The sequence below is a fragment of the Oryza glaberrima genome, chromosome 7, assembly GCF_000147395.1.
Source record: "Oryza glaberrima chromosome 7, OglaRS2, whole genome shotgun sequence".
Classification (NCBI taxonomy): domain Eukaryota; kingdom Viridiplantae; phylum Streptophyta; class Magnoliopsida; order Poales; family Poaceae; genus Oryza; species Oryza glaberrima.
The window spans coordinates 25,224,281-25,252,268 of record NC_068332.1 but is presented as its reverse complement, the minus strand read 5'-3'; the positions used below and the strand labels follow the sequence as shown (position 1 = coordinate 25,252,268).

At 42.0% G+C, this 27,988-nt stretch overlaps 4 protein-coding genes across 16 annotated transcripts; 2 read left to right on the top strand and 2 right to left on the bottom strand.

Annotated features, from left to right (window-relative positions):
- The first annotated feature begins 968 nt into the window (after nucleotides 1–968).
- LOC127780692 (ethylene-responsive transcription factor FZP) lies at nucleotides 969–2,400 on the top strand. Its single transcript, XM_052307639.1, has one exon. The coding sequence runs from the start codon at nucleotides 1,045–1,047 to the stop codon at nucleotides 2,005–2,007; it is 963 nt and encodes a 320-aa protein (XP_052163599.1). The 5' UTR covers nucleotides 969–1,044; the 3' UTR covers nucleotides 2,008–2,400.
- Nucleotides 2,401–4,294: 1,894 nt separating this feature from the next.
- Nucleotides 4,295–10,185, bottom strand: LOC127780696 (uncharacterized). Of its 13 annotated transcripts, none has more exons than XR_008018812.1 (11): nucleotides 9,731–10,183; nucleotides 9,261–9,356; nucleotides 8,766–8,874; nucleotides 8,112–8,186; nucleotides 7,244–7,361; nucleotides 6,658–6,738; nucleotides 5,540–5,615; nucleotides 5,394–5,453; nucleotides 5,019–5,294; nucleotides 4,821–4,917; nucleotides 4,320–4,718 (listed from the first exon to the last, which is right to left on the bottom strand). XR_008018812.1 is itself a non-coding variant. In XM_052307645.1 (10 exons), exons 6-10 carry the CDS (start codon nucleotides 5,540–5,542, stop codon nucleotides 4,663–4,665), a joined length of 492 nt encoding a protein of 163 aa, XP_052163605.1. In that variant the 5' UTR covers nucleotides 5,543–5,615; nucleotides 6,658–6,738; nucleotides 7,244–7,361; nucleotides 8,112–8,186; nucleotides 8,766–8,874; nucleotides 9,816–10,182; the 3' UTR covers nucleotides 4,295–4,662. The 13 variants fall into 13 exon arrangements, 6 of the variants coding, with proteins under 6 accessions (XP_052163605.1, XP_052163604.1, XP_052163606.1 ...); XR_008018813.1 differs by having other exon boundaries at nucleotides 4,322–4,718; nucleotides 9,816–10,183; XM_052307645.1 differs by lacking the exon at nucleotides 9,261–9,356 and having other exon boundaries at nucleotides 4,295–4,718; nucleotides 9,816–10,182.
- Nucleotides 10,186–19,158: 8,973 nt separating this feature from the next.
- Nucleotides 19,159–22,761, bottom strand: LOC127780898 (probable GTP-binding protein OBGC1, chloroplastic). Its single transcript, XM_052307886.1, has 6 exons — nucleotides 21,344–22,761; nucleotides 20,860–21,133; nucleotides 20,409–20,700; nucleotides 19,988–20,147; nucleotides 19,722–19,830; nucleotides 19,159–19,635 (listed from the first exon to the last, which is right to left on the bottom strand). The coding sequence occupies exons 1-6, from the start codon at nucleotides 22,699–22,701 to the stop codon at nucleotides 19,540–19,542; spliced, it is 2,289 nt and encodes a 762-aa protein (XP_052163846.1). The 5' UTR covers nucleotides 22,702–22,761; the 3' UTR covers nucleotides 19,159–19,539.
- A 725-nt stretch (nucleotides 22,762–23,486) lies between these two features.
- LOC127780401 (xylose isomerase) lies at nucleotides 23,487–27,860 on the top strand. The gene is made up of 21 exons (XM_052307310.1): nucleotides 23,487–23,690; nucleotides 23,917–24,009; nucleotides 24,103–24,213; nucleotides 24,416–24,490; nucleotides 24,589–24,718; nucleotides 24,813–24,904; nucleotides 25,325–25,375; nucleotides 25,466–25,545; nucleotides 25,625–25,679; nucleotides 25,758–25,859; nucleotides 25,964–26,015; nucleotides 26,095–26,140; nucleotides 26,215–26,270; nucleotides 26,452–26,503; nucleotides 26,580–26,659; nucleotides 26,774–26,844; nucleotides 26,938–26,978; nucleotides 27,077–27,176; nucleotides 27,255–27,326; nucleotides 27,417–27,494; nucleotides 27,602–27,860. Exons 1-21 carry the CDS (start codon nucleotides 23,502–23,504, stop codon nucleotides 27,635–27,637), a joined length of 1,662 nt encoding a protein of 553 aa, XP_052163270.1. The 5' UTR covers nucleotides 23,487–23,501; the 3' UTR covers nucleotides 27,638–27,860.
- The last annotated feature ends 128 nt before the right edge of the window (nucleotides 27,861–27,988 follow it).

Sequence of the window (27,988 nt, the reverse complement as noted above, 5' to 3'; positions counted from 1 at the left end):
TAAGTATAGCTTTAAGGTTTTTTTTTTGTTTGATCTTTTTAACTCGCATGCATGCATGTATTGCGCAAGCAAGCACATGGATACGAAGGAAAGCAAAGCCATATGGCCTGTAAAAAATGGGCATTATTGTATGTAGTAGCATTTTGACATGTATCATAATATATAGCTATAGAAGTAGTATCTTGGAGCAAAGATTTCATTTTTTAAGATTTATTGGAGCACACAAACTACAATTGTTAAAAAGGTGGATGACTAGGTTACATATGTTCTCTTCTTTCCCTGATCCTTTTCCTAACCCAGTGGCAGGCATCTTTTCATTATCTGATTAGTTTGTAATACTGTCTAACTCAGGAGTGAATCATGACTCCATGCAAGCTTAAGGCAGAAATTATTAGAACTAGCTTAATTAAACCACAATTAGAATATATGTAGGACCAGCAAAATTTAAAGAGTTGCTTTGGCAGGGGCTTCTTGGTCACTAGCTTGATTAATGTGGCACTTTCAGATGCTGCCTGGTGTTGGACTGTATATGTTGTATGCCATACCCCCATATTATACCTATAGGATGATAACTTTGCATACATGTGTGGTAGAGAGCTAGCATGCATTGTCATCATAAATGAAGTGTATGAAAACTAAGGGGGAGAACATTCCAACCATTCTTAATTTTGAAGCAACACACTCACACACAAACATTAGTAGCACACAACATTCCCCTCTACTGGTCCTAAGGTTAAATTAGGGCACACAAATCCAAACCTCACATTGGAAAACAAGATGAATACTTACAAACTAACCTTGATATGATGCAGCTATAGGTCTAGCTAACACAAGTGCAGTGCATGCATGCCACCCCTCTCTGCCATCTCATCCACAGTGACCTCTCTCTCCAAGACCCATTTAAATACCACCCTTGCATCCCTCCCATTTGAGCACTACACACAAGCTAAGCTTAGCTCGAGCTCATTCATATACCTTAGCTTAGCTAAAGCCTAGCTCACTCTCACTCTCACTCTTGCATTGCATTGCAATATTGCATTGGTCATGAACACTCGAGGCAGCGGCAGTAGCAGCAGCAGCAGCAGCAGCCAGGCCAGCCTGATGGCGTTCTCGGAGCCGCCGAAGCCGGCGAGCCAGCCGTCGCCGCCGTCGTCGCCGATGAGCGAGCGGCCGCCGTCGGGGCGCAGCAGGCGGCGCGCGCAGGAGCCCGGGAGGTTCCTCGGCGTGCGGCGGCGGCCGTGGGGGAGGTACGCCGCCGAGATACGCGACCCGACCACCAAGGAGCGGCACTGGCTGGGCACGTTCGACACGGCGCAGGAGGCGGCGCTGGCGTACGACCGCGCCGCGCTGTCCATGAAGGGCGCCCAGGCGCGCACCAACTTCGTCTACACCCACGCCGCCTACAACTACCCCCCGTTCCTCGCGCCGTTCCACGCGCCGCCGTACGCCGCCGCCGCCGCGCCGTCCTCGGTGCAGTACGGCGGCGGCGTGGGCGCCGCGCCGCACATTGGCTCGTACGGTCACCACCACCACCACCACCACCACCACCACCACCACGGACATGGCGCGGCGTCGGGCGCGTCGTCGGTGGGTGAGTGCTCGACGATGCCGGTGATGGTCCCGGTTGATCCCCACCGCTCCAGCATGTCGTCGTCGCTGCTGGACATGGACAGGAACGGCCACGACTTCCTCTTCTCCGGCGCCGAAGACAACTCCGGGTACCTGAGCAGCGTGGTGCCGGAGAGCTGCCTCCGGCCGAGGGGCGGCGGCGCCGCGGCCGATCATCAGGACATGCGGCGCTACTCCGACGCCGACGCCTACGGCATGATGGGGCTCCGGGAGGACGTCGACGACCTCGCGCAGATGGTCGCCGGCTTCTGGGGCGGCGGTGACGCGGCGGACCAGCTCGGCGCCTGTGGGTTCCCGGCGAGCGGCGGCGCCGCCGACATGGTCGCCTCGTCGCAGGGCTCCGACTCCTACTCGCCATTCAGCTTCCTCTCCCATTGATCGAGTTGCACCGGGCATTGCATGGCTAATCTCACGCACTTTGCCTCTGAGCGATCATGCATATATCATTTCCTGTCTACCATGATCAGATCGAGTTGATCTTGATCAATCTGCGTTTGATCGATCGAGAAAGAGATCGAGTAGTATAGCATCAGCAGCAGCAGCAGCAGCAGCAGCTAGCAGTAGATCGAACAAGAAGAGTGGCTTGGCGCCATTTCTAGTTAATTAAGTAGAGCTTCTTCAAATATGTACTTAGGCAGATGATATCTCTCTCTCTCTCTCTCTCTCTCTCCTTCTATATTAGCATTAGTACCTACTTAGCCATCATATTCATGCATGCATGCATGATATACTGCATGGCACAGCTTGTTAATTTATTCTAGCATCTTAATCAATTAATCCATGACCTGGTTCAAAATGTCCAATTCGATTTTACATTTTACAACTAACCTGCAATTAGATGACAAGAATGGCGCCGCGAGAAGTACACACATATGTAGTACTGACAATGGATTGAGAAATGGAGAAGAAAATTGAAGAAGATGAGGAACTGAACGACATGGGCAACAAGTACAGAAAAGCTGGGAAAAAGGAGGGAAGCAATTGACAGTTCAACGGAAAGCTCACGCTGGACAAGTGTCAGCCAAGCAACCATTTCGTCAGGTACTTGATGCTGATTCTTGCGTACGTCAGGTTCAGAATTTCAGAAATTCAGATGATGACTGACAGTGTCCGAAATGCTCTCTACGCAAGTGCAGGGGTTGATCAAATCCCTGTAGCTTGTTTTGATGTTGGATCGATCCATCACTAGTACACTTCACTACTGTTTATAACTTCTTTTTTTTAATATGGATAAAATCACTATACTAGCGTAAGTACACAAGTACGTATAACAGTACCGTAGTAGTACTGGATTTACATGCGTATAAGCAAGTACGTAATCTAGGGATGCAAGTGCAACAGGTAATCTGTTTTATTTCCCGCTTATCATCACAATTCTAGTTTTTTCCTTCTAAATTTTGTACTCTTAAGTAGGAAACGAACCATTAAAGTCTTGTTTGTTTAATTTAATCCCTCACCCAAGAGAATCGAGATTTAATTTGAGGGGATTAATTCCGTACCTAATCCCCTATAATCTTTTTCTCATGGGAATATAATCAAACGAATAAGACCTAAGCAGATTTTCATATTGATAGCGGGATTGCTCATTTGCACTATAGTACAAGTACATATAACACGCAGGTGGTGGATAGGAGCCTACGATACATACCTGTGGATAAGATCATTAAATACGTACTCCCTCAATTTCAAATTATAAGTTGTCTATTTTTTTTTAAGTCTAATGAAGTTTTAAAAAATATATAAATTTTTGAACACAAACTAAACATATTATTAAAACATATTCTATGTCACATTTAATGAATCTAAATTGGTGTTATAAATTTTACTAAGTTTCTTTTTTTTATATATAAATTTGATCATACACAAATAAGTGTGACTAAGAAAAAAAAAATCAAAACGCTTTATAATATGAAATTGAGGTAGCACGTACTTGCTCTGGATTTGATGATGATGAGGAAGCTTCTGCTGCTCTGTTCGTGGCTGCATTGTTAATCAACTGAATCGCCTAGCCGAACAGAGACAAAGAGGATTTACGGTGGCGATCAGCTGTTAAAAAAAATTTGTTAAGTAAAAAGGATCAGCGACGGCACACGATCGAATTAGGGCTGGATCGAAAGTCGTGTATACTTCAGAGTTGGTTGAGTTGATCCCAGTGTAGCGTAAGGGTGTTTCTCACGACGGCCGAGGATATGGAAATGGATCGTGCGGCGGCAAGCGAAGTTGGCCGGCGCCGGAGAAGAAGGGCTTTACTCCGGAGTCCGTGGGAACATTTGGCCCAACCCATGTCAGCCCAATTAAAACTAGCCGTACTTTCCGTGCTAATACACGGGCCATATTGTGGGAAGGAACGTAAGGCCCAGCCCATCTCGACCCACTTAAAACTAACCCCTTACTTGCCGTGCTAATGTAGGCCCGTATGGTGAGGTTTTCTTTTTCCCAGAAAATCACCCCCTCTCTATTTTTGACCATTTTCATAATTTGGGAATCAGTAATCCCTTTTACAAATGGCTCCATGCATTGGGTCGCTACTCGGTAGCGCAAATATTGGCCCTTATTTTGGACTAGAAGTTATGACAATATACTCCACGCCGTTGATTTTTTTTATCACATTTAACCATTCGTTTTATTAAAAAATATATGTAATTATCATTTATTTTATTGTGACTTGATTTATCATCAAATGTTCTTTAAGCATAACATAAATATTTTTATATTTATACAAAAAAATTGAACAAGATGAATGGTCAAATGCTGGTTAAAAAGTCAACGGTGTCATACATTAAAATACAGGGGGAGTAGTTTTTTTTTTGCTCAAAAGAAACCTAGTACTTCTTTTTATTTTTGAAACAAATAATAGTCCTTCCATATATAATAACTGAATAATAACGTTATATATATTCAAAACCAATGAAAAGGACACATATTGTTGACCGAAAGCTTAATTTTACACATGTTTTCGTTGCCTGCTATGGATAATGGATTCATCCAGATAGGAGGATACATCTCAACTGAAGCATCAACTTAATCAATCAGCTACTCATTTTGCCTGTCATCTGGTGGGGCAGCATCACAGGATGCAATGGTGCGGCCTACACAAACCATATATAGCAACAATCAATGTAATTCTAACTTGCTAAAGTGAAAATATTATATTGGTGCAAATAGGACTGGCACAAGAACAACAGATTTACCAGGGACATGGGCTAGTGTGCTCTTGCGAAGAGTAGTCATTTTGGTAACATAAGATGCTACTTTCTGCGTTAAATCATTAACCGTACTATGAAGAATCTGCAAGTCAAGCAGAAACAAGATCAAAATTTGATCAACATCTGATCTGATCAAGATCAACATTATCGGAAAAGAAGGGGAGACTCTGTCCAGTGACATACCTCAAGTGCTTCGGTCGTTGAAGCCTCCCTAAAGTTATTTATCAAACGTTTTATCTCCTGCTGATAATAACGGTTAATTACCTCGACATCATGTTTTGGACTGTAATCTGGTTGACTGCTACGAACAAAAGCCAAAGCATCATCAAACAAGATATGGCTATCTGCAGCCAAACCTTGAAGAGCACAGAGGAATGAAAGAATGGTTGCTCTATCAACCTTCCTATGGTAAGTGTCCTCGGCAGTCTTAACAAAGATCGATACATACGTCCTGACAGTCTGTATTTTCAGAGAAATTTTTAGTACATTCCAGAATTATTATGTGATTTCAAGATTCGGTCAAAGAACAACATCCAAATAAAACTTTAATCGATTTACCTGATCTACTGTATGCAGCGAAATTTCACTTGGCGTTTGAGCTCTCAAATGAGCTTCAGTCTGTTTTTCACAAGAGTGGAGAAGTTGGTTAGACAAAGTTCAGTAAAATTGCTAACATATTGTATATTAAAAGATAGCATATTTACCATAATTCTAGAAGCCAACTCGATAGCATCTTTAGCTCTTAAGAGGAGTCATTGTTCACATCCTGCCTTGTCCATCCTACAGTACTCACCAAATAAAACATGATCAGCTTTTGCAACAGGCAAGACAAAAAGTTCATAGTAACATTACGACATAATCCTACAATTTTAAATTTCAGTAAAATTCACGGTGCTTATTATATATGGATGAAGTTTACAACAAACTAATTTATATTGATATTATACATTTGAAGTTATAGCACATAGCCACAATGTCAAGAGCTCACACATCCATCTCCAATGTCTTATATATGATATTTCATTTTGAAAGAAAGTTCGTAGTATTAATATTGAACTTGTTTATCTCGATTAAAACTTTTGATTTTGCACTAACGCAACTAACTTTTGCGTTCATATTCACAAGTCCTAAAGTTGAAGGTTGAGGCGCTAAATTAAATTATATAACCGCTACGAAATTGCTTATTGCAGCATATTGCTGAAGATTAGAATTTTGTCTTGGAGTGGAAATGCCACTTCCAATGTTGTATTAGATATGCGCTGATAATTAAATGCATGTTTAATTCTGATTGTAGTGTTACTGAAACAGCTTCAATTCATAACCATCTCATAATTCCTTTGTATTACTACTATTAGCATTTTTTATTGAACCATGATGTGTTTATTCGAAGCCTCTATACATCTCCTTACACTGATTTCGTTTGTTGAGGTTCCGAACCCTCTACACACTCATTTCCTGTGCGCACGCTTCTAAAACTGTAAATAAATATGGCTTTTACGAAAAAAATTATATAGAAAAATTGCTTTAAAAAATCACATTAATTCATATTTTAAAAGTTTTTAGCTAATACTTAAATAATTATACGCTAGTCTATCACTCTATTTCCCATGCGTGGGATTAGTTCCTAACCCACACTACAGAACACACACTTAGGAATTGCTAGAATCAACAAACATGTATCCTTTGACTATATAATGATTCTTCCTTTCGCTGATTGCCGCTACAAAAACCAATGGTCTAATCAAAATAATAGGTAGACACTGTTCACCTGTTTTAGTGCTAAACAAAATAAAAACCCCAGCATATTATGAACAGTACTGACCAAATAACTTATCTTCGCTGAATGTATCTCCGTCCAGTACCCTCTAATTTTGTTTATCTCATAATTGAATGGTGTATCGTCCTGCTTGCAAAACAAAAGGGGCATCAGCAATGAAATCAACAGTGCAACAGTTTTGACGTTACATTATATCAGTAGCAAGCGAGGCAAGCCTTGCATTAGCTATATAACTAGGGTGGACCCCGCGCGTTGCCGCGGGGCATAATGAATGAACGTTGATTATTATGCAGTGTTGAGTGAAACATGAAAATAAAAAGTACTTATGTAGATTTCAAAATATAAATCCAATGTCCAAGCTAATGTGATTACAAAATGCAATCTCATTAGCATGAACATGAATATATATGTTTCAATATTTCAGATAACAACAAAAATCATACTGAAAGCCCATTAAGGCACATAATATATGTAAAATATGTTATTTCATTAGACAAGAGAACCAGTGAGGGTCGTAAGTTGGTAATTCAAATAGTTAAGACACATAATAGGCAACGAAGGTATACAAATGAGACAAATGATCTATCCTGAGCACACTCTTTTAAATCAAAAATTATATAATAGAGCATACATGTCTTCTGATATGCTCTTTGGCAGAACACCTGGGCATCTAGCTGATGGAAATATGAAATACATGATGATCACTCGACATGGATGGTCGCCTTGTTTTGCTTATCCATTATAGCAGCCTGCATTAGTACGATTGCCAACATCAAGGCTAGTAGCATGATGAATAGCAGATATATTTTAAGGAAAATATGTATGCATGGGAAACATGCATGTATGTACAGTTGTTGAAGTGGCTGATCATGTTGAATCAGAGAAAAGAATATTATGCGACAATTGATGAGATGTCAAGTGAGTCTGTAAGGTAAATGCGTTATGAAGCATGTGGATGGAAAACCTGATGAATGCATGATCAAATATGAAATAGTACTTAAAAGTATTAGTCTTGAGAGAATCTAAATTTGACATGGATTTTTTTACTACTGCACAAATGCAAGAATCTCCAAGTACAACATTTCTATAGGTAACCTGTAAAATGCAGTAAAATTATTTTTACACTGAACTTGTTTAGCAGTTAGTACACAAAATACAAAAAGCGAACATAAATAAAACCTATGAAGCAATTATGGCTACCGGAAGGTATTAGAGGAAAGTTGAGTGTTAAAATCACATAACATGGACAACAAATAATTGAACGTGATCGAGGAGCTGTTATATGATCTGGGTATGGAGATCCTGATTAAGAATCGGAGCAACAATTTCTGGTAAATAAATGAATGGGACAACATGAGAAATTAGTTCGTAAACATGGTTTGAACGGATGTCAATATAGGTTTGAGCCAGTAATGATGATTATGCAGAATAAATGGAAAGAGATGCCATACATGAGGAAAACAACAGGAATGCAAAAATTAGAAGAATATAAATTATACCAACAGATTGAGCAAGTAATCTTCGATGTATAGAGCGTCTTGATGAAAAATGATTGTGTCTTGAGATGCTAATCACTGCAATAAACATTAATTGAAAAAAGTATAACTAACGTGTAGATCAAGATAGAACACTATCCATATTGCAAGCGATGCAAGTATATTTGCGTGAAAAGATTAAAACAGAAGATGGATAGAATTTATCACAATAGTACAATGTAATAATATTTCAAAAGAAACTCTATGGTTTAAGCTATACAGACACTTTGTGTTCGTAGAGAGGAATAGTTTGACCATTACAATGTCTGAATTACTGAAATAGCAAGCAGAGTTGAACACCTTAGCATTTTCAGGAAGATTAGAAGAGAACATGTAGATGGAAATTGAACTGAAGTATCTATATGGCTCGTATTGAGCGGACATGAACCGCAACAAAGAAACATATGAAAAACTGTTCAAAGAAACATCCATATGTGCATTTTGGTGATCATGTGCAATAAGTGTCTCTTTTCACAAGCATGCATTACTATAGAACATATTGAATTTAGTGTTCAGTGCTGATCAGGCAGACAAGTAAAAGAATTAGAGAAATAATATCTACATGGAGCATGTATCGCCATAGCAGAAGAAATGAGGGATAAATAATTATATCTTTACCTTAACAATATTATATAATGCAAAATGTCTGCACTTAAAAGCTGCATGTTCATGATCTAGAATATCGCAAAGATATAAGGAAGCACCAGATTAAGAGCCCTGCAAAGTCCTGAAGAAAAGTCAATTTAGTTTAGTAAGTACATGAGAGACAAAGAAACACAATGAGGTTCAGTTTAGCATCACTAATAAAAATGCAGAATGAAGGTGATATCTAATAAAAATGCACCATAACCAATTTTGGCCACCTGGTGAATAAAAAGCTAAAATGTCACAACAGGGGAAGACTATATAGATTATTTCACTAAAATGTCTCCAGTTAAAAGCTGTATGTCTCTGCATCATCTAGAATAATGTAAAGATGCGAGGAAGCACCAGATTAAGAGGCATGCAAAGTAGTGAAGTAAAGTCAATATTGCAGTAAGCACGTAAGGGTAAAAAGAATACAATGAGCTTAAATTTAGCACCACTAATAAACTATAAAGTGGAAGGCTATACCTTAGGGAAAGCATTGTGTAAAAGGTGCACAGGAGCGTGCCAGCGTGTCGCTACTCGCTAGAACAACACTCATTCAATGCGATATACCTTTTTGGACTATAAAAATCAGGGTTGCGACATTAATAAAGGAAAGGAAATGCATATGCAACAGCTGGTTATAAGCACTGTAAATTGATAAATTAGACAGTGTTTAACATACTCTGGCAATGCTTAACAGCTACACTGACGTGCAGAGCCAAAAATAAGCATAAAATGACCACACCAAAGGAACAGTTCAGGTAAAAAGGAGTGAAAATCATGCCCTACAGCACGAAAATAGTGCATACAAACTGACAAGTAAAATTGCATTATTTTCTTTTAACCGCAGATTAGTACCCACTTGCCAAACTGGTAAATAGCACCACGGAGATAATGTAGTACAGCAAGCATGAGGATCTAATGAATGGAAAAGCTCTATAACAGGTGGTTACCTTCTATTGATTTACTGCTTGCTTAAACATTTGTGATTCTAATATGAAAGCAGCACTGAAGAAAAGAGGAAAGCTGAGCAGCTACCGCTAGTTCCTGAAGAAGGCAGCTGTGCTGAAGGGAAAGCAGCCGTTGGACCAATTGAAAGATCGTGAGGAGGTGGCAACGCCAGCTAGGCCCACGAGCCGGACGACAAGGTGGCGATGGCGCCGACTGGCTCCGCGAGCTCGATGGGGCGGAACTCCGCGACAGCGGAGGGTAGCTTTGCGAGCTCGACGGCAAGGCGGTAATGGCGCCGGCTGGCTCCGGTGAGCTCGACGGGCCGGAACACCGCGGTGGCGCCGGGTCGCGAGATGGACCTCTGTGGGGGAGGCGGCGGTGCCGATTGGATCTGTGAGGAAGCGGTGGGGAATTTGGGACGGGACGTGGCGAGGATGTTGAGGGATTGAGGGCTTCAGGCTGTTGGCGAGAGAGAGAGGGGACTGGGCCAGCCACCAGTGATGGCCCGTGCGCTGGAGATGACGGACGGATGGATTAAATCCATCGATATAGATCGAACGGTGCATGTGCTGGCAAGAACTGTTACACTGTAGCAGCTCTAGGAAGGCTGAGATTAACTCAAGTACTGCTGGTAGTGGGTTGCAAAAACAAAGGATTTAATATGATATGATATGATATTTAGCTAGCTTGCTCCATTCAATTTGGTTTCTTGACATTACTACTGCTTCCGTTGTTGAACAATCTGGTGAAATTTTCTCTTTCATCACTTAGGTTTCTTGATTCCTGACATTACTAATGCATGCTTTCGTCGTTGTGTTTGTTTACCATTTGCACTAAATTCAGAAGATGTCTTTCACTAAATTGTCTTTGTTTAAATAATTCACTTGTCGTTAATTGAACTTAGATGATGTACTGTACGTGCTAGGCGTTTCTATTTGGGACAAATACTCTATATACAAATATACAAAATTTCGATTAGTCAACATTAACTACAATCCCGATGTGAGTGACTGGTTGCTGTTCTCTATTGGAGATAAAGCAATAGGCAGATGGTGAGGGGTGACAATGATTAGAACAATAGAGAGATGTGCTTCTGTACTAAAAAAAAAAACTTGCACGAAAGTTAAAGCTAATCAGTGGCTGTGATTAAAAGGGAGATTAGCACTTAATTATCATTAGCGAGGGGTAATTTCGTCCAAAGATTTTCGAGCCCATATCCAGCCCAGTTCGATCCCCACCCCCACCAGTCCACCACGGCGCTGCTCCTCAACCGCACCGCCGCGCCAATTTTCGCCTTGCCACCGCTGCTCTGCCTTCTTCTTCCCCTCGCAACGCCGCCTCGCCGCCCGGTTCCCTCCCCACGCCGCTTCCTGCCCCCTCCGCCACCGTCGGCGCTGCCATCGCTCCTCCACAACCCGCGCGTCGGCGGCACTGCCCAACCATCGTCACCTATTGCGAATGCCATTCTCTCGATTCTATTGAAAAGTGGCCGCACTGAGACTGCATATGAGGTTTTCATGGTGCTTGTAAATATGAAGCTTGTGCCAAATGTGTATATGTACAACCAAATTTGCAAGTCGGGTTGCAGCAATAAGGCATTGACTCTGTTCTGTAACTTGAAGGCAAATCTTTGAGGAGACAAGTTAAGGCTGAAACTGAATTTACTGTCACTCAGGCCATACCTGCTCAGGTATCCTTTTAACTGAAGAAGAGGGCAAAGCAGCGACGGCAAGGCGAAAATCGGCGCGGCGGTGCGGTTGAGGAGCGGTGCCGTGGTGGACTGGTAGAATGTGGGGATCGCTTCAGATGGACTGGGCTGGATATGGGCTCAAAAATCTTTGGACGAAATTACCCCTTGCTAATAATAATTAAGTGCTAATCTCCCTTTTAATCACAGCCGCTGATTAGCTTTAACTTTCGTGCAAGTTTTTTTTTTTTTTTTTTCAGAGCACAGAAGCACATCCCATAGAACAAACCATATTGTCCTTTTTGAGTGATCGACGAGCTCTTAATTCGGACGCACACTGCTGGAGCTGGTCAATTACGTCTTGAAACTTACGATATTGCTGGTACGATGAAGACTAAAATAGAAGAAAAAACAATTAGGCCCCCTTTGATTTAAAGGAAATTCATAAGAATTTTAGAGGATTTTATTCCTATAGAAAATTTTCCTATATAGCCATTTGAATTAAAGAAATGGATCTTATGGAATCCTATAAAATTCCTATAGATTGCCTAATGCCATGCAAGTTTTGGAGGAATTCTAACATGCGGTAAAACCTTTTAGAAACTTTCCTTTGAGTCTTTATCTCTCCTCTAATTCCTGTGTTTTTCCCGCGGTCCAATCAAACGATCATTCTGTGTTTTTCCTGTGTTTTGCAATTCTCTGTTTTACACCTACAGAGGATTGCAAAACACAGGAAAAATATAGAAATGGTCGTTTGATTGGAGCGCAGGAAAAACGCAGGAATCGGATGAGAGAGATAGACTCAAAGGAAATTTTCCAAGAGGTTGGAGCTCTTGCCAAATTTCCTCCAAAATACACATGCAATGTGCCATTCCATAGGAATTTCATAGGATTTGGAAAGCTTCAATCCTTTGAATCAAAGGGCCAAATAGGAAAATTTCCTATAGGATTTGAATCCTATAAAATTCCTAAATAAATCCTTTGATTCAAAGGGGCCTTTAATGTGCTGTCAATTTATATCTAATCTAATTACTAATGACAGATTAAGGAAGCGGTTAGTTTTGATATATATACCTGATGGGGATCACCACCCTCCTCTAGGCCGGGCTCGCCGGCCGGCTCATCGGCGGCGCCCTTCTTCTTCTTCTCGCAGCGAACGATGACGACGTGGCGCGGGCGGTCCATGCGCGCCACCGCCTACGCCTGGAGAGGCCGCCGCGACGACGAAGTGGGTAGAGGAGCCACACGGTTCCATCTGCAAGCAAGCAGCCGAGGACACCGCCGCCGCAACGTGCGCGGCCATGATCATCGCTTCGAGGTACTCCTGCTCTTTGTTTTCCTTTTGGTACTTCCCTTCCTCGTCCCATAATATAAGGAGATTTTTTATGGTCTAACGGTACCGTGCGGTATCAAATCCTGCCCATTGGATCTGGTCCGATCCAATAGCTGGTAGAGTTTGTTACCGCGAGGTACCAAATATGTCCATGTTGCAGTACCTCGCGTAGACGAGAGGTGGGAGGGCAAAAATATACCTTCGCGTGTAATAGACGGGAGGAATATACGGGCCACAGGTGGAATTTCTCACACTTTCCATCCTTTTCTGCACTGCCGCCGCGTTTCTCCCCCCCCCCCCGGCGCCGCCGTGTTCCTCCTCCGGCGAGATCGATTGTGGCACAACTTCGTGGTCCTCCGCCAACCGCCGCCTGGATCGACGCCATCAACGCCGCCGCTGCCTGGACGTCAACTCCGCTGTCACCTCCTAGACATCAACTCCGCCACCATCGGGAACGACAACTTGGACGTTGCCGCCACCGAGAATGACGACTCGAACGCCGCATCCACCCTTGCTCATCTTTTCTCTCCCGATCCTACCCATCACGGACTCGGCCGTGGCGAGCCTGCCCCTGTAGGCCCTGCTCTGAACCGCATCGAGCAACAGCACCTCCTTGGACAAGAGGCGATGATGGCTCCTAGCGATGGCGCATGCGTGGTGGGTGGGGACGGGGCCATGTGCGGTGGCGAGCAGAGGGCGCCCAACGGCGCGTGGAGGTACACGCGGATAGGTGCCTAGGAGCGCTCTAGGGAGCTCCCGGAGGATGAGGGAATGGCTTGCGACCCTCTCCTTCCCCCAGGTGGTTGGATTTGCCGGCGAGGACGGCGGCGCCTAGTAGTGTGACGATAGGTGGAGGTGGCAGCAGCAATGGGGGAACGACTGACGGCAACGGGGGATGGCGGATGGCGGGGCAGCGCGGCAGTGGCGCTGAGGTGAAGGAGACGGGGAGGGAATGGGGTAGGGTTTGAGTATTGTGGGGTTAGATTAGGATGGTTTTTTAGAAAAACCCCTATGTTTTTTTACAACGCTACCCCTAGAAGCAAAATTTTCTCTTATTCACGTTTTATTTTTTTTGGAAGACGAGATGTTTTATGGATAAGTGACAACCGGAAGTCAGTCGGTTTGAGGACGTATACAATATTTGGTGTAAATGTGAGGAGCTTTTTACAAAATAGCTAACCACGTACAATTTTTTTCGAGGATAAAAAAATTTCAAAAAAGAGAAAAACGGATCGGTTAGGTTAGGGCTGTCATTAGCTGGATTGCATTTCTAACATAATCATGTGTTTATTCTACTTCTCTGTTATTCTATTCACGGTATTCAAAGGCCCTAATTACTATAAAAACATGCTGCATTGATCAGGTGAAGGGCAGCAGGATTAGCACAACAACACTAGAAAGGAGCTAGATAGAGGAACATCATGCATTTGATGAATACAATTAGGCACGTACAGCCCACATAACCCGGTGGTGAAGGCGGAGATTTCATCATGCCTTAATTACAAAACGAACACTAAAACATTTGATGACTTTTGTGCCATGGGCCAATAGTCCTTACTATCTGCACTAAAATAACAAAAATTTCAGGCTACTATCTTAATCCCCCATGACTATCAGCTATCTCAAATTGTCGCCGAATCTGCAACCATTTTGCTCCGTGCGTTCTCTAGTGCCCTCTTCCGACGAGACACCATGAGTCCAATAATTGTCCCAGTAATCTGCGTTGCCCTCGCCATTACCCACACTGCAATCTGCCAAAGCACCAACAATAATAAAATGTTAATTAATTGTTCTAATTAATTAACCTATCGACGAAAAAAAACACAACGATAATAACAAATCCAAGTTGTACATTACATATATACATACCCTGCATATGTGTGGATCCAAGGCCTTGTCGATCTTGTGGACGAGCGTGTTCATCTCGGCCTGGAAGTCGTCGTACAAGGGCTTGACGTCGGAGCTGAAGGCGTACTCGGCGAGGCTATCCATGGGCGCCCTGTGGCTGACGGCTTCCAGGGCGTCGTCCAGCAAGATGTGGGTCACCGCCGCGAGGCCTCGCAGCGCTCGCAGGTACGACTCCACCGTCTTCTTGCTCACCTTCCGATCGTACAAGTCGTCCGCGGCCGCCATCACGATGTTCACGTACATCCTCACAGTCTGTTCATTATATACAAGAGTTAAAAGAATCTTAGGTCCCGTTCTTTTCTCAAATGAAGAGTTAGATGAAGATTTTCGTGGCATGTTTTTCAAACTACTAAACGGTGCGTTTCGTGCGAAAACTTTCTATATGAAAGTTGCTCTAAAATATCATATTAGTCTATTTTTTAAGTTTGTAATAATTAAAACTCAATCAATTATATGTTAATACCACCTCGTTTTGTATAAAAACTTAATCTTCATCTTCAGAAGAAAAGAACACCACCTAGTCAATTGATCATGACTAAACCTTGCTAGCTATATTAATCCTGCTTTTGCGATCATTTTAAGATATAATTAAAGTCGTTGACTTTTAGATGTATTTTATTATTCTTTTAAAAAAAGATAATTATCAATTATTTTGTTGTAATTTGTTTCATGATTAAAGGGAATTTAAACATAATTTATATATACTTTTTATATCTACATAATTGTTTTGAATGGATGGTAATTCTTATGTTTAAAAGTTAACAATGTAATCTATTAAGAAATGGTGGAAGTAGCAACAAAACAAAAAAAAAATTCTAGAGTAGGAGCGTTACGTACCCTGTGGACTGTTTCTGTAGATGTTTCGTTTGGCGCAGCGAGATTGAGCTCCGCAGTACGCTGAAATTTTCGGAAAAAGCAATACGTTAATTAGAGTAAGAGTTGTGTTGCATAATCAAGAAGAATACTAGTAATAGTAATTAGTGAGAGGTACAGTAGAATATTTAATTAGATGGTTAATCTATTAACTTATTAAAGGAATAGAAAAAGGAATCTCCACGTTCGCTCTCACGGCCTAGAAATTCTCATATTAATCGGAGAAAAATAAAAACATAGCCCATATAGAAATACAATTTAGAAATAGGTAAAATTCGGAATTAAAAAAATAGGGAATATTGGAAGAGGAGACTAGAGTCCATATAGAAATACAATAGAGAAACAATAGAAATTCGGAATTTAAAATAAGGAATATTAGAAGTAGAGTATAGATTCCATATAGAAATACAATTAAGAAAGAATAGAAATTCGGAATTAAAAATAAGGAATATTAGAAGTAGAGTATAGAGTCCATATAGAAATACAATTAAGAAACATTAGAAATTCGGAATTAAAAAATAAGGAATATTGGAAGAGGAGACTAGAGTCTATATAAAAATACAATTGAGAAACAATAGAAATTCGGAATTAAAAATAAGGAATATTAGAAGTAGAGTATAGAGTCCATATAGAAATACAAGTAAGAAATAATAGAAATTCGGAATTAAAAACAAGGAATATTAGAAGTAGAGTATAGAGTCCATATAGGAATTTAAAATTTAAAACTAACTAAAATTCAGAATAAATATAATAAAATTAAAAGTAGAGTTTAGAGTTCGTATAAAAATACAATTTACAAATAACTAAAATTCGGAATTTAAAAAAAACATGGGAAGAAGAATCTAAAGTCAATACAGGAATACAATTTATAAGTAACTGAAATTCGAAACTAAAAATGAGTTTAGAGTCTACATAAAAAAACAATTAGAAATAATAAAAATTCAGAATTAAAAATAAATAATATTGGAAGAAGAGCCTAGAGTCTATATACAAATATAGATAATGAAAATTCGGAATTAAAAAAAATATATTGAAAGACGAGTCTAGAGTTCATATAGAAATATAATTTACAAATAACTAAAATTTGATATTAAAAATAATTAGTAACTAACACGTATATAAAATACAATATGAATATTACACATTAGTAGTTTCGTAAAGTTAGTACAAAATTTAAAATTATATTGTCATTTTAATATATTTAAATAATATGTTGAGAAAACATATATGTTATTATATAAGAGAAAATATAATGATGCTAGCCGCACAATCCGCGGGCCACCATGCTAGTTACCATGACATGAGAAGCCATGACGAGAGCATCCTTTGCTGCCAGGCAGACCCCCGCCGACTTCTCCGTGGCCTCAGCGTACTGCATTTAATTAATTCCCACCAAAAGATCATCAAAATTACTGCACAATTAATTTATTGCTCATAACACATAGAAATTTAAAATGGTGAACTATTTATTGCACGTGTACATGTACTTACCAGACAACCATCATCTATGGAGATGATTTCACGGTAGTGCTTCAAGACTTTCTCCTTCTCCTCTTGCAGATAATCGGATGGTCGTCGCGGCGGCGCCGGCGGTGCGCCGCCGCCGTCGCCTTTCTGGCACTGCACCGCCGTCAGAGGCGGTCGGGCGGCCGTCGTTATCCTGCAGGACTGCGTCGTCGTCTTCAGTCTTGGGAGGCAGCAATTACGTTGGCTCGCCGCCGGCGAGATGGCCGGCGAGGTAAGCGGACTCCTCCTGATCGACAATGCCGTCGCCGGCGAACACGAAAAGAGACAGCTCTGCAGCGTGGTGGCCATGGCGATCGAGCAGATTGTTGGACACGATCGAGAACAATGTACTGTTCCAATTGCAGAAAGTGGCGATCAAGTAGCTCGTCGGCCACGATCGAAACAATGTACTGTTGCAATTGCAGACTCAGAGAGTTAGTGACTGATAGTAAGCTATTTATTATAACTCATCTAGCCAGATATATCCGACTCGGATTAGTAGTTTATGTCCAGTCGGCCGGAGTTCTTTTTGGAATCGGATTTATCGTTCCAACGCTGCTTGCTGAAATAGTCCGAATCGCCGCTAGCTTGTGATCCTATCCGACACATGCACATACGTACGTACGTACGCGTGAGGCGCAACAAAATCCATCCTGTACATCGCAATAACATGCATTTCGTGCGGTCTTTGTGTCGCTTCTAACTACCGGGCAAATATAATACTCCCTCCGTAGATTTTTTATAAATTTGACAATTCATCTTATTTAAAAAAAAAATGTAATTATTATTTGTTTTATTGTGGCTTGATGTATCGTTAAATATTTTTTAAGCATGACTTAATTCTTTTTATATTTGCTCAAAAAATCTGAATAAATTCGAAATACAATCCAATAAAAAGTCGATATATTAGATGAGCTACGATTGTAGCAACTTAATTAGAATATTGGACTAGACTGAGAAAATCCTAATTAAGCTGATACAAGCGAAGTTGAAGGAACTTACTTCCTCACGGGAGATTAAACCGATCTAGTCTCGTTCGAAAACTAAGAACTCGCCGAAAAGGGTGGCGACACGCGGAAAATTGTATACAAAAGATACCTTATAAGGTCCGTGTAATATATATCCCTAATCTAGCTGAGTCCGATTCAAACATGATTCGACCGCCCAGAGATTTATCTCCTAAAAAGAAAACGAAAATTACGCACCGGCCTAAATATAACAATTATTATTTCCAAAACTAAACCTAAAACAACTCTAACTAGTTCAATCCACTTTCCAACTGAACCACCTTTCCTACGTCGTCAATCCCTCCTGTTGACTGTTGACAGTCGTTACAGACAAACTTCGACCGTTAATATAACTAAAATAATGGAGAATTAGCTATGCTTGCAATGCATATTTATTTCAGAATAATATAATTCCACTTGTACTTGGAGAATAATATGTTGTAGGAATTTATCAAATAAAATAAGGAGAAAATGAAGAAAAACTCACTCCTAAGCAAGTTTATGGATAAGAGGGCCCACAAGTCAAGTGTAACCGTCTGGAAACCGCCTTAACTGCCACAACCGCCTAAAGGACCCACATGGCAAGCTTATGAATAAGAGGGCCCACAAGTCAGGTGTAACTGTCCGGAAACCACCTTAACTGCCATAACCGCCTAGAGGACCCACATGTGAGTGACCCTGCCGATGCTGGAGGCCTGCTGGGCCGGCCTAGGTACCCTGGCTGCTACGGCTCAGCTCGGCGCTCCACGTGGACATCCAGGATCACTTCTCAATGACGGTTACAAGGGCAAAACTGACATTACGCATTAGGATAACCGTTATACCAGCCCTATAAAAGGAGGAGCTCATTCACTCTCTCAACACACTCAAGCAAGCTCAAATTGAGGCCCTATATGGCATGCTAGCACAACTGCATAGGGGACACACCCACATAGCTAGCAAATAAAACATATCAGAAACGGACGAAAACTATCTCCACTAGAAAATTGAGGGGAACAAATTACTTTTGCATCGTAAGAGAGAGACAGTTGATGCATAATCTTTGAATTCGTAATGCTAGTATAAAGTGTTGAACAAGGTTCACTCAAACATCAAATCTTTTTGGAGATTTCGATGCAACGGCAATTGTCTTTCTTCGGTCGTATAAGCCATTAATAATCAATGTGAACATTTATACAATCTTGCTGAAGAAACTATTTCGTACATCATTTTAGAATACCTAAATCTCATCTACAAATATCTACTATCACAAAAGGTAGTACATAGCACTCCTGCATAATCCAACTTTCAAAGCATGTAGGCGAAGCTGTGTGATACATCACTATTCTGAAGGTAACACAAAATAGTATTCCTTTTATTTGGGCTGGGTGTAACTAGCTGTTGTGATGACTAGTAGTTTTTTTGTTGTCATAGTGCAGCGTTTTATTGTAAGCATGTGCAAACATTTCAGTGAAAATCGCCTCTGCTGCGACACAGAACCATTGCTTGAGCCTTGATCTAGCCAAATTCAGGCCATCTGACAGAGTCATCTTTTGAGTTCATTGTCTTTGATGACCTGGTCTTACTAGGCTCATCTGTCCAAACCATTTCCATCTGCAGAAAATATTAACTTAGAAATCTGATAATTTTATTTGTGTGATGACTGTCCAATGTTTTGTTTATGACATAGGAATACATACCTCACCAACAACTACCGTGTCTCCCTCTTTAACTCCACGTTTGATTAGAGTTTTGTTGACACCACATGCCTCTAAAGCATGCTGAAATCGTTTCAAGGATTCTGAATACCTGCATTTGGAAAGAGATCAGATATTACAATTACTTAATTAGTAATCTTAAAAGAGGTCAATTTAGATAAACGACCAGTAATGCAGTCTTAAAATCGCTTTCTGAGACTGATCTTCCAAAGTGTAACGAGTGAGCACTGTACAAAGAAACTACTTACTGCCAATTAGTCATCTGAACAAAACGTTCAATTCCAGCTCCAACAACGTTCCATGTATTCGTGCCCTTATCATGAAAAATCTCAAATTCGTTCATGGGAGCTCTCCTTTCCCTTTTTATTGCATCAGCCACATGATTCAGATTTTCAGGGCCATTCCATTCTGCAGAAACATGCAGTAGTAAGATAAACATCTTAAAACGCAAAAATGTTATGCGTAAGTGTTAACCACGATAATGTAAAACGAATGCTAGTAAGAACACTACTTTAGCATAGATGGTGAAAGTAGCACATATGCATTTAATCTAAAATTGCGAACAGCTATAGTCAGTTAAAGTGCAATTCCATGCTTGAGCACCAGTTAGGCAGTTATTAGCTACTAGTACACTATAATTTGACAGAAAAATTTAGGCTATAGAAATACCTTCGTCATCTTTCATTCTTTGCCTATCTTTCTGTAGAACCTTGTATGCAGCAAGAACAACATCCTCTGTTCCTTGCCTATTCATTGCACTGATGCAATAGGGCTCAATTCCTTCAGCCTGTAGCTTCTCCTGAAACTTATTCCATCTTTCCGATGCCTCTGGAAGATCCATCTTATTGTACACCACTATATAAGGTTTGTCAACCAATGATGGGCTAAATAGCTCCAGTTCTAAACGAACAGCCTCAAACTCATATTCAGGTTGTTCTCCTGAGCCGTCGACAACATGAACCTAAGACCCAAACCAGAAAAATAAACAATAACCAATAAATCGCACATACATTTCTAATATCATATATTCAAGGAGAAATAAGATAACCATGACATAAGAGATGTGGACTTAAAACATAGTAGATCCTAAAGAAAGGAGAGAAAGAGAGAAGGAACATACCAACACTGAACATCTCTCACTATGCCTTAAAAACTCATGCCCCAAGCCATATCCACGGTGAGCACCTTCCAGCAATCCAGGAAGGTCTGCGACTACCATTGTAGCATCAAAATCCAATGAGACCACTCCAAGATTTGGTAATAATGTCGTAAAAGGGTAATTGGCTATAGTTGGCTTTGCTGCACTAATAGCAGTCAGAAGGGTGCTCTTTCCAGCATTTGGGGCGCCTACAATCCCCACATCAGCAACCAGCTTCAGCTCCAAATCTATCCACCTAACAACCACCAATCATCCCAAAATGCAGCTAATGTAAGTCAAAGAAAGAAAACATGTATATCAAGCAATACAATCTAAACCTGAACTAACATTTGTGTAAGCTAAATGGCTAATTTAACATGGGAAATCATGTCAAAAGCTCACTCCATAGCTAACTAAAAAAAAAAGCATGAACAATCTTTTCAATGGAGTGAAGAAGAGAGCATACATTTCTGGACCTTTCTCCCCTTTCTCTGCAATCCTTGGCGCCTTATTTGTGCCGGACTTGAATGCGGCATTGCCGCGGCCGCCGCGGCCGCCGGGGAGAAGCAGCGCGCGCTGCCCGGGCCTCATCAGCTCGAGCAGCTCCACGTCGCCGGCGGCGGACCGCACCACCGTCCCCGGCGGCACCTTCACGACGACGTCGTCGCCCTTGGCTCCGGCCTGCTGCCTGCCCTGGCCGTGCGCGCCGCGGCCGGCGCGGAAGTGCACCGACTTGCGGAACGGCAGCAGCGAGTTCATGTCGCCGTCCACCTCCACGAACACGTTCCCGCCGCGGCCTCCGTCGCCGCCCGAGGGCCCTCCCAGCGGCACGTACTTCTCTCGCCGGAATGCCACCACGCCGTTCCCGCCGTCGCCGGCCTTGGCGTATATCTTCGCCGTGTCGAAGCACCGCATCACGGCGGGGACACCCTTCTCCTTCGTCTCCTCCTCCTCGTCGTCGTCGTAGTCCTCGAACACGTCGACTTCCTCGTCGTCGTCTGGGTGGAACACGACAACCTCGTCGTCGTCGTCGTCGTCTGGGTGGAACACGACAACCTCGTCGTCGTCGTCGTCGTCGTCGTCATTGTCGTATTTGAGCTTTTCAAGCTCCGCAACTGCGATGGCGTCGCCTCGTGGACTCTGCTCGACAGCAGTAGCGACGAACTCCTCGTCGTCGCTGTAGCCGTCGTAGTCTGGGTCGAACACCACGACGTCGTCGTCCTCGTCGGGTAAGAAAGCCCGAGCTTCCCTGCCCTTTGCTCCCTCGAAGATGTCCAAGCGGCTGACAACCTGCTCCTCCTCCTCCTCCTCCTCTACGTCGTCAAGGTGTTCGACCAATTGACGAGAAATGGCGCGACTCCTCAGGCCCTCCTGAGTGGCCACCCCCGCGTCGAATTGCCCAATGGTGAGGTCACCGCCGTCCGGCGAGTCCCGCAGAGGGAGCCGAGCAAACGTGGTGGCCCCACGGAGTCCGAGCTCCACCTCATCCTCCTCCTCCTCATCCTCCTGGTCGTCGCCCAACCGCTCGCCATTCCGGCGAGTAAAAGTGGAAGCTCTGGGCTCGGGATTGGCGGTGGGGAAGCGGTCCAGCGTCACCTCCACGGACGCGGGGGCGTTGCGGAGCGGCAGCCTGGTGAAGGTGGTGGCGCCGCCGCCGCCAGCGGCGGACGACGACGCGGATGGGCGGGGAGGAGGGGATGGCTTGAGGGGCCTGGCTGAGCCTCGCTTGCTCCGGGAGCCCTTGGTGTTGCGGCGAGCCTCGGCGGAGAAGAGGCGGAAGGGGAAGGCGGCGGCGGCGGCGACGACGGCGACGGCCGGCGCCATTTCGTGGCCGTTTGAGCTGAGCGAGATTTTTCTTTTTTTTTTCTTTTTTGGTTCTCCTTGAGCCGAGAGGATAAGATGAGTGGCGTGCGATCTGGACCGTCCATTTCCAGATCGTGCGGCAGGCGATGCGTCATCAGCTTGAGAGTTCCGTTCTTCTTGTGTCGACTGACACCTGTAGCAACAATAATGGTATGATAATACTAGAAATTAATTGCAGAATCATCGTTTGGTTTACAATAAGCCATAAAACGACACATGAGCAACCAAAAATAAATTAGATTAAACTTTTATATACGTATAATTCACAGTTCAAAGGCTAATGTTAAAAGAAAAACAAACTGCAACATAAAAATCCTAAATTTAAGTTTTAAAATTTAAAATTCAGTTTTAGTGAAATTTGACACGGGAGTAAATCTTTATCTGAAGAGAAGTTTATCTGCTTTATCTTGGGAGGGATGAAAGTTGAAAGGTAGGAGTACGTGTCAGTTGTGATTCTTATCAAGAGAGAGAGAGTCCAGTACACCACGCTATGGCGCCATGCTTAGCCTCGCCGAAATACATTACCGGGAGCAATGCTACACGTATTAATTTTTTCTTACTAGCAGATTAGATACACCAGAACAGAACAAAAACAGATTAGATATGGAGTCGCTGCCGTTTCGTTTCGTCGGTGCGTCAAGTGATTTCACGAGAATCTATTGCCCTTCGGCCTATATAATGGTTTCACGCGCGATAGTCTCGTCCTAATCTAACGAAAAAGATAATGAAATAATAGTACTATATACCAGTATCATTGGTCCATGGATAGGATAAATCCAAATAAAGTGACGTCACCCACCGCCGGAGTAGGGACGACAACTACCACCAGCCACATCGCCCTCCTTAAGCCCTCCTCCTCTCCTCCTCCTCCTCATCCCCCTCGCGATTACCTCTCCTCTCCTCTCCTCTCCTCCCCCATTCATCGTCCCCCTCCGCCGCCGCCGCTGCAGGTATCCTCTCCTCGCAGATTGGAGATTTCTTGTGGATTTCGATTGATTTTTGTGTGGGCGATGGACTGACTCCACCTGGTTTGGATTAGTTTGGGAGTTCTTCAATCTTTGATCTTTTATTTATTTACTGTGCGCAATCAAATGGAAACTTTCTGGCTGGTCTTTTATTTATTTCTCTCTCACTCGTCAATTCACTGTGGTTACTGATTTGTTTGCTGCTCTTCAGGCCCGCCGCTCCGCTGCTGGTCCTGCTGCTGCCATGATGGGGGCAAAGCTTTTGCTCTTACTGGTGGCCTCATCTCTATGTCTATCTGCTGCGGTAAGTGATCCTGACTAGTTAGTGATGTTTGATTTCTACGGTGGAAATGTGGTCTGGTTGTGGTTGTAATTCAGTTCTGTGTTGTGGTTGCAGATCGCTGCGCAGCAAACCTGTCCGGCCGACCTCGATAGCAAGTGTGGTGATGCTGCTTCAGGGGATTGGGAAGGGGAGTTCTTCCCTGGCATCCCCAAGATCAAGTATGAGGTGAGGGAGGCCATGAAAGCTTACAGCTTTGATTAGATTATTGGATAAAGCTTGGAAATTTAGATTATTGTATTGGACTATAACTGCTGTGACTCTTTGATTAGATTACTTGATAAAGCTTAGAAATTTTTAGATTGTTATATATTGGACTAAAACTGCTGTGACTTGTGAGCTAAGACTTTGTTGCACAATTGCACTGCAGGGTCCAAGCAGCAAGAACCCGCTTGCTTACAAGTGGTACAATGCTGAGGAAGTGATTCTTGGGAAGAAGATGAAGGTAGGGTTTATGAATTATTTCTTGTTGAACAGATCCTTTTATTCCCTTTTGCGTCATGGAATACATCTGAGTTTTGTATTTTATCTGCTTGCGTTTAGGATTGGATGCGGTTCAGCGTGGCCTTTTGGCATACGTTCCGTGGTACTGGAGGAGATCCTTTTGGTGCCCCTACAAAGTCTTGGCCTTGGGAGGATGGCACAAATTCGTTGGACATGGCTAAGAGAAGAAGTATGGCTATTACCTGGTTTCATGTTTAGGTTCAGTTCATTATGAATTTGCACGTTTGCTTAATCAACAACTTCTGTCTGAATTGTTATTGCAGTGAGAGCTCACTTTGAGTTCATGGAGAAGCTTGGAGTTGACAGGTGGTGCTTCCATGACAGGGATATTGCCCCTGATGGCAAAACACTCACGGTATGCCTTCATGCATAATAGTCTTATTATTTGTCTTCGAATGTGGTTTGAACTTGTGAAGCTCGAGGCTATAGCTATTTATCATGCCTACCCTTGGTTAACAGAGTAACTATTTTAATCATCTATTTAATTAAAACTATTTTAGATATTGGAAAAGCTCCAATCCTTTATATCTGAATATACCTTCAGAACAACACATAATATTTGGTCTTATGTACTTTTCAAGATGTGCTTTACTCCTGTGGAATATTTCTGTTAAATTTTTGGAATTTTATTTGGTCTTATTTACTTTTGAAGATGTGTTTTACTCCTGTGGAATATTTCTGTTAAATTTTTGGAATTTCTGGGTTTCTGTGTGATGTAGCTCTGGCCACCAGTGGAAGGTCTGGTATTTTATAAGCTTCTTGTTTCACATTGCAGGAAACAAATAAAAATTTGGATGAGATAGTTGAACTGGCAAAGAAACTCCAGGTTACATTTCTGCAACCTTAAAATTGTTAGCATTTTGTCGAAATGCATTGGTTCTGCTCTTTGCTCAGATATGATCTGAACTTCATGCAGGAGGAGACCAATATAAAACCACTGTGGGGGACTGCACAGCTTTTCATGCACCCGCGCTACATGCACGGTGCTGCTACTAGGTAGATCAGTTTTGCTGCATTTTGCATGTAAATTTGGAGTATGTTCTGAAGCTAATAGAAGCCTTCATTGGTACTGCAGCCCAGAGGTTAAAGTGTATGCTTATGGTGCTGCTCAAGTTAAGAAAGCTTTAGAGGTGGGTTATCTTTGAACTCTGAACATTGTGATAGGTTTTCCATAAGTCAATTCTTGATTTGGCTTTTACCACTTGAAGGTCACCCACTACCTAGGCGGTGAAAACTATGTTTTCTGGGGAGGAAGAGAGGGTTACCAAACTCTTCTTAATACTGACATGAAGAGAGAACTTGACCATTTGGTATGAGTCTTGACATATTGTTACTGTTCCTCTGTTTCTGTTACACTTACTACCACTCACTTTATCTCCATTTTGATTTATCATTTTGCCGTGTTGTCATCCAGGCTAGTTTTCTTCAAGCTGCAGTTGACTACAAGAAGAAGATTGGATTTAATGGTACTCACATGTCACTGCTATATCACATTTTTCCATGTATGACATGGATATAATACTGAATTTTGTTTTTATTTTTCAGGAACACTCTTGATAGAGCCTAAACCACAAGAACCCACAAAACACCAGTATGCTTATTAGTTTACATTAACAAAATGTCCACAGGATTAAACAATCCTAACCCTTGTTTGTCCTCTCCCAGGTACGATTGGGATGTTGCAACCACATTCTCTTTCCTACAGAAATATGGTCTAACAGGTACATATGTAGTTTGTTATTGGGTTTACAATGATTTCGAAAGTTGAACTGTTATTTGGATTTCAGGAATTCATGTATTAACACCATTAGTGTTTTGAACAATTTTATTTACTGCTGTCTGTCTGGAGTTAACCGTGTATTGTGAAATAATCTAAAGTACATTCTTTTTCACCATATACAGGAGAATTCAAGATAAATGTTGAATGCAACCACGCTACTCTATCTGGACATAGGTTAGTTTCTTGCTTCCCTAACGTCATTCAAGGTAGCTTACAGTGGCAGTGTGATAACTCCATGGAAAATTTGCAGCTGCCACCATGAGCTTGAGACTGCAAGAATTAATGGTCTGCTTGGGAATATTGATGCCAACACTGGTGATCCCCAGATCGGTATGTGCGCATGCCTTTAGCTCCTGAAAGTCACATTATGCCTGAAATTCTTGTTTGATTTCGATTTGTGACATACATAGGATATAACATTTCAATGCTTATATATATGGACAGGTTGGGACACCGATCAGTTCCTTACAGATATTTCAGAGGCTACTTTGGTTATGTCAAGTGTGGTTAAGAATGTGAGTTGAATTAATAATATGTTGCCTTGATATATTCAGGTAATTATCAATATGATACTATTCATGAGTTGTAATGTTTTGATATGGTTGTAGGGTGGGCTTGCACCTGGTGGATTCAACTTTGATGCCAAATTGTTGGTTCCCGCTGACATTGTTTTTTTTTTTTGTGTGTGTAAATTGGTCTCTGATTCAACTGAATTTCAATTGACTTGGAATTCTATTATGTCAACAGGAGGAGGGAGAGTACTGATGTTGAGGACATGTTTCTGGCTCATATATCGGGAATGGACACCCTAGCCCGCGGCCTTCGGAATGTTGTCAAGCTGATCGAGGTAACTGGAACATTACAGCCTTCTAAAGTTTTTATTCAGGGATCTAGATGTAATCTTTTTATCTCTTTCTGCTGTTAGGATGGTTCCCTGGATGAGCTTGTTCGCAAGCGCTACCAGAGTTTTGATAGTGAGATCGGTGCCTTGATTGAGGTACAATGTTCAACTACTTTAGAGCTCTTGCTTTCTTACACTTGGATGATTGAATTGAAACAGTAACAATTGGCTCATGGTTTCAAATAGGCTGGGAAAGGAGACTTCGAGACACTAGAGAAGAAGGTTCTGGAGTGGGGTGAACCCATTGTTCCATCTGGCAAGCAGGTAACTGGAATTATAATATACGCATTTAACTTCATAGTATAATAGAAATATCTTTGGGTTGATGATTGCTCATTTTTACTTTGCTTTCATGTGATTTCTCAATACAGGAACTGGCTGAGATTCTGTTCCAAGCTGCTCTATAGATGGTGCCGTGGTGCTGTTCATAGTTCTAGGAATAAAGCCTAGCACGCCTTTGGAAACGGAATGTGCATTCTATCATTGTCTACTACGAGCAATAATCTAGTTATAGTTTAGTTATTAGCCTTCCATGCAATGAACTTTTGTACACTACAGCATGGAACTTAAATAATGATGAGTTGTGCCTTTCTAAACTGAAATAAAAGAGTCAGTACCTTTATGAATTAAGCTCCACTGTTATCTCCTGTGTTTGTCATGGAATCAAACTGAACCTCCTTGGAGCGTTTCTCCTGCTGCATTTCACATTGCATAACAGTTGCCGTCAATGTTTGTCAAAGTTTATCTGGTCATTTGCC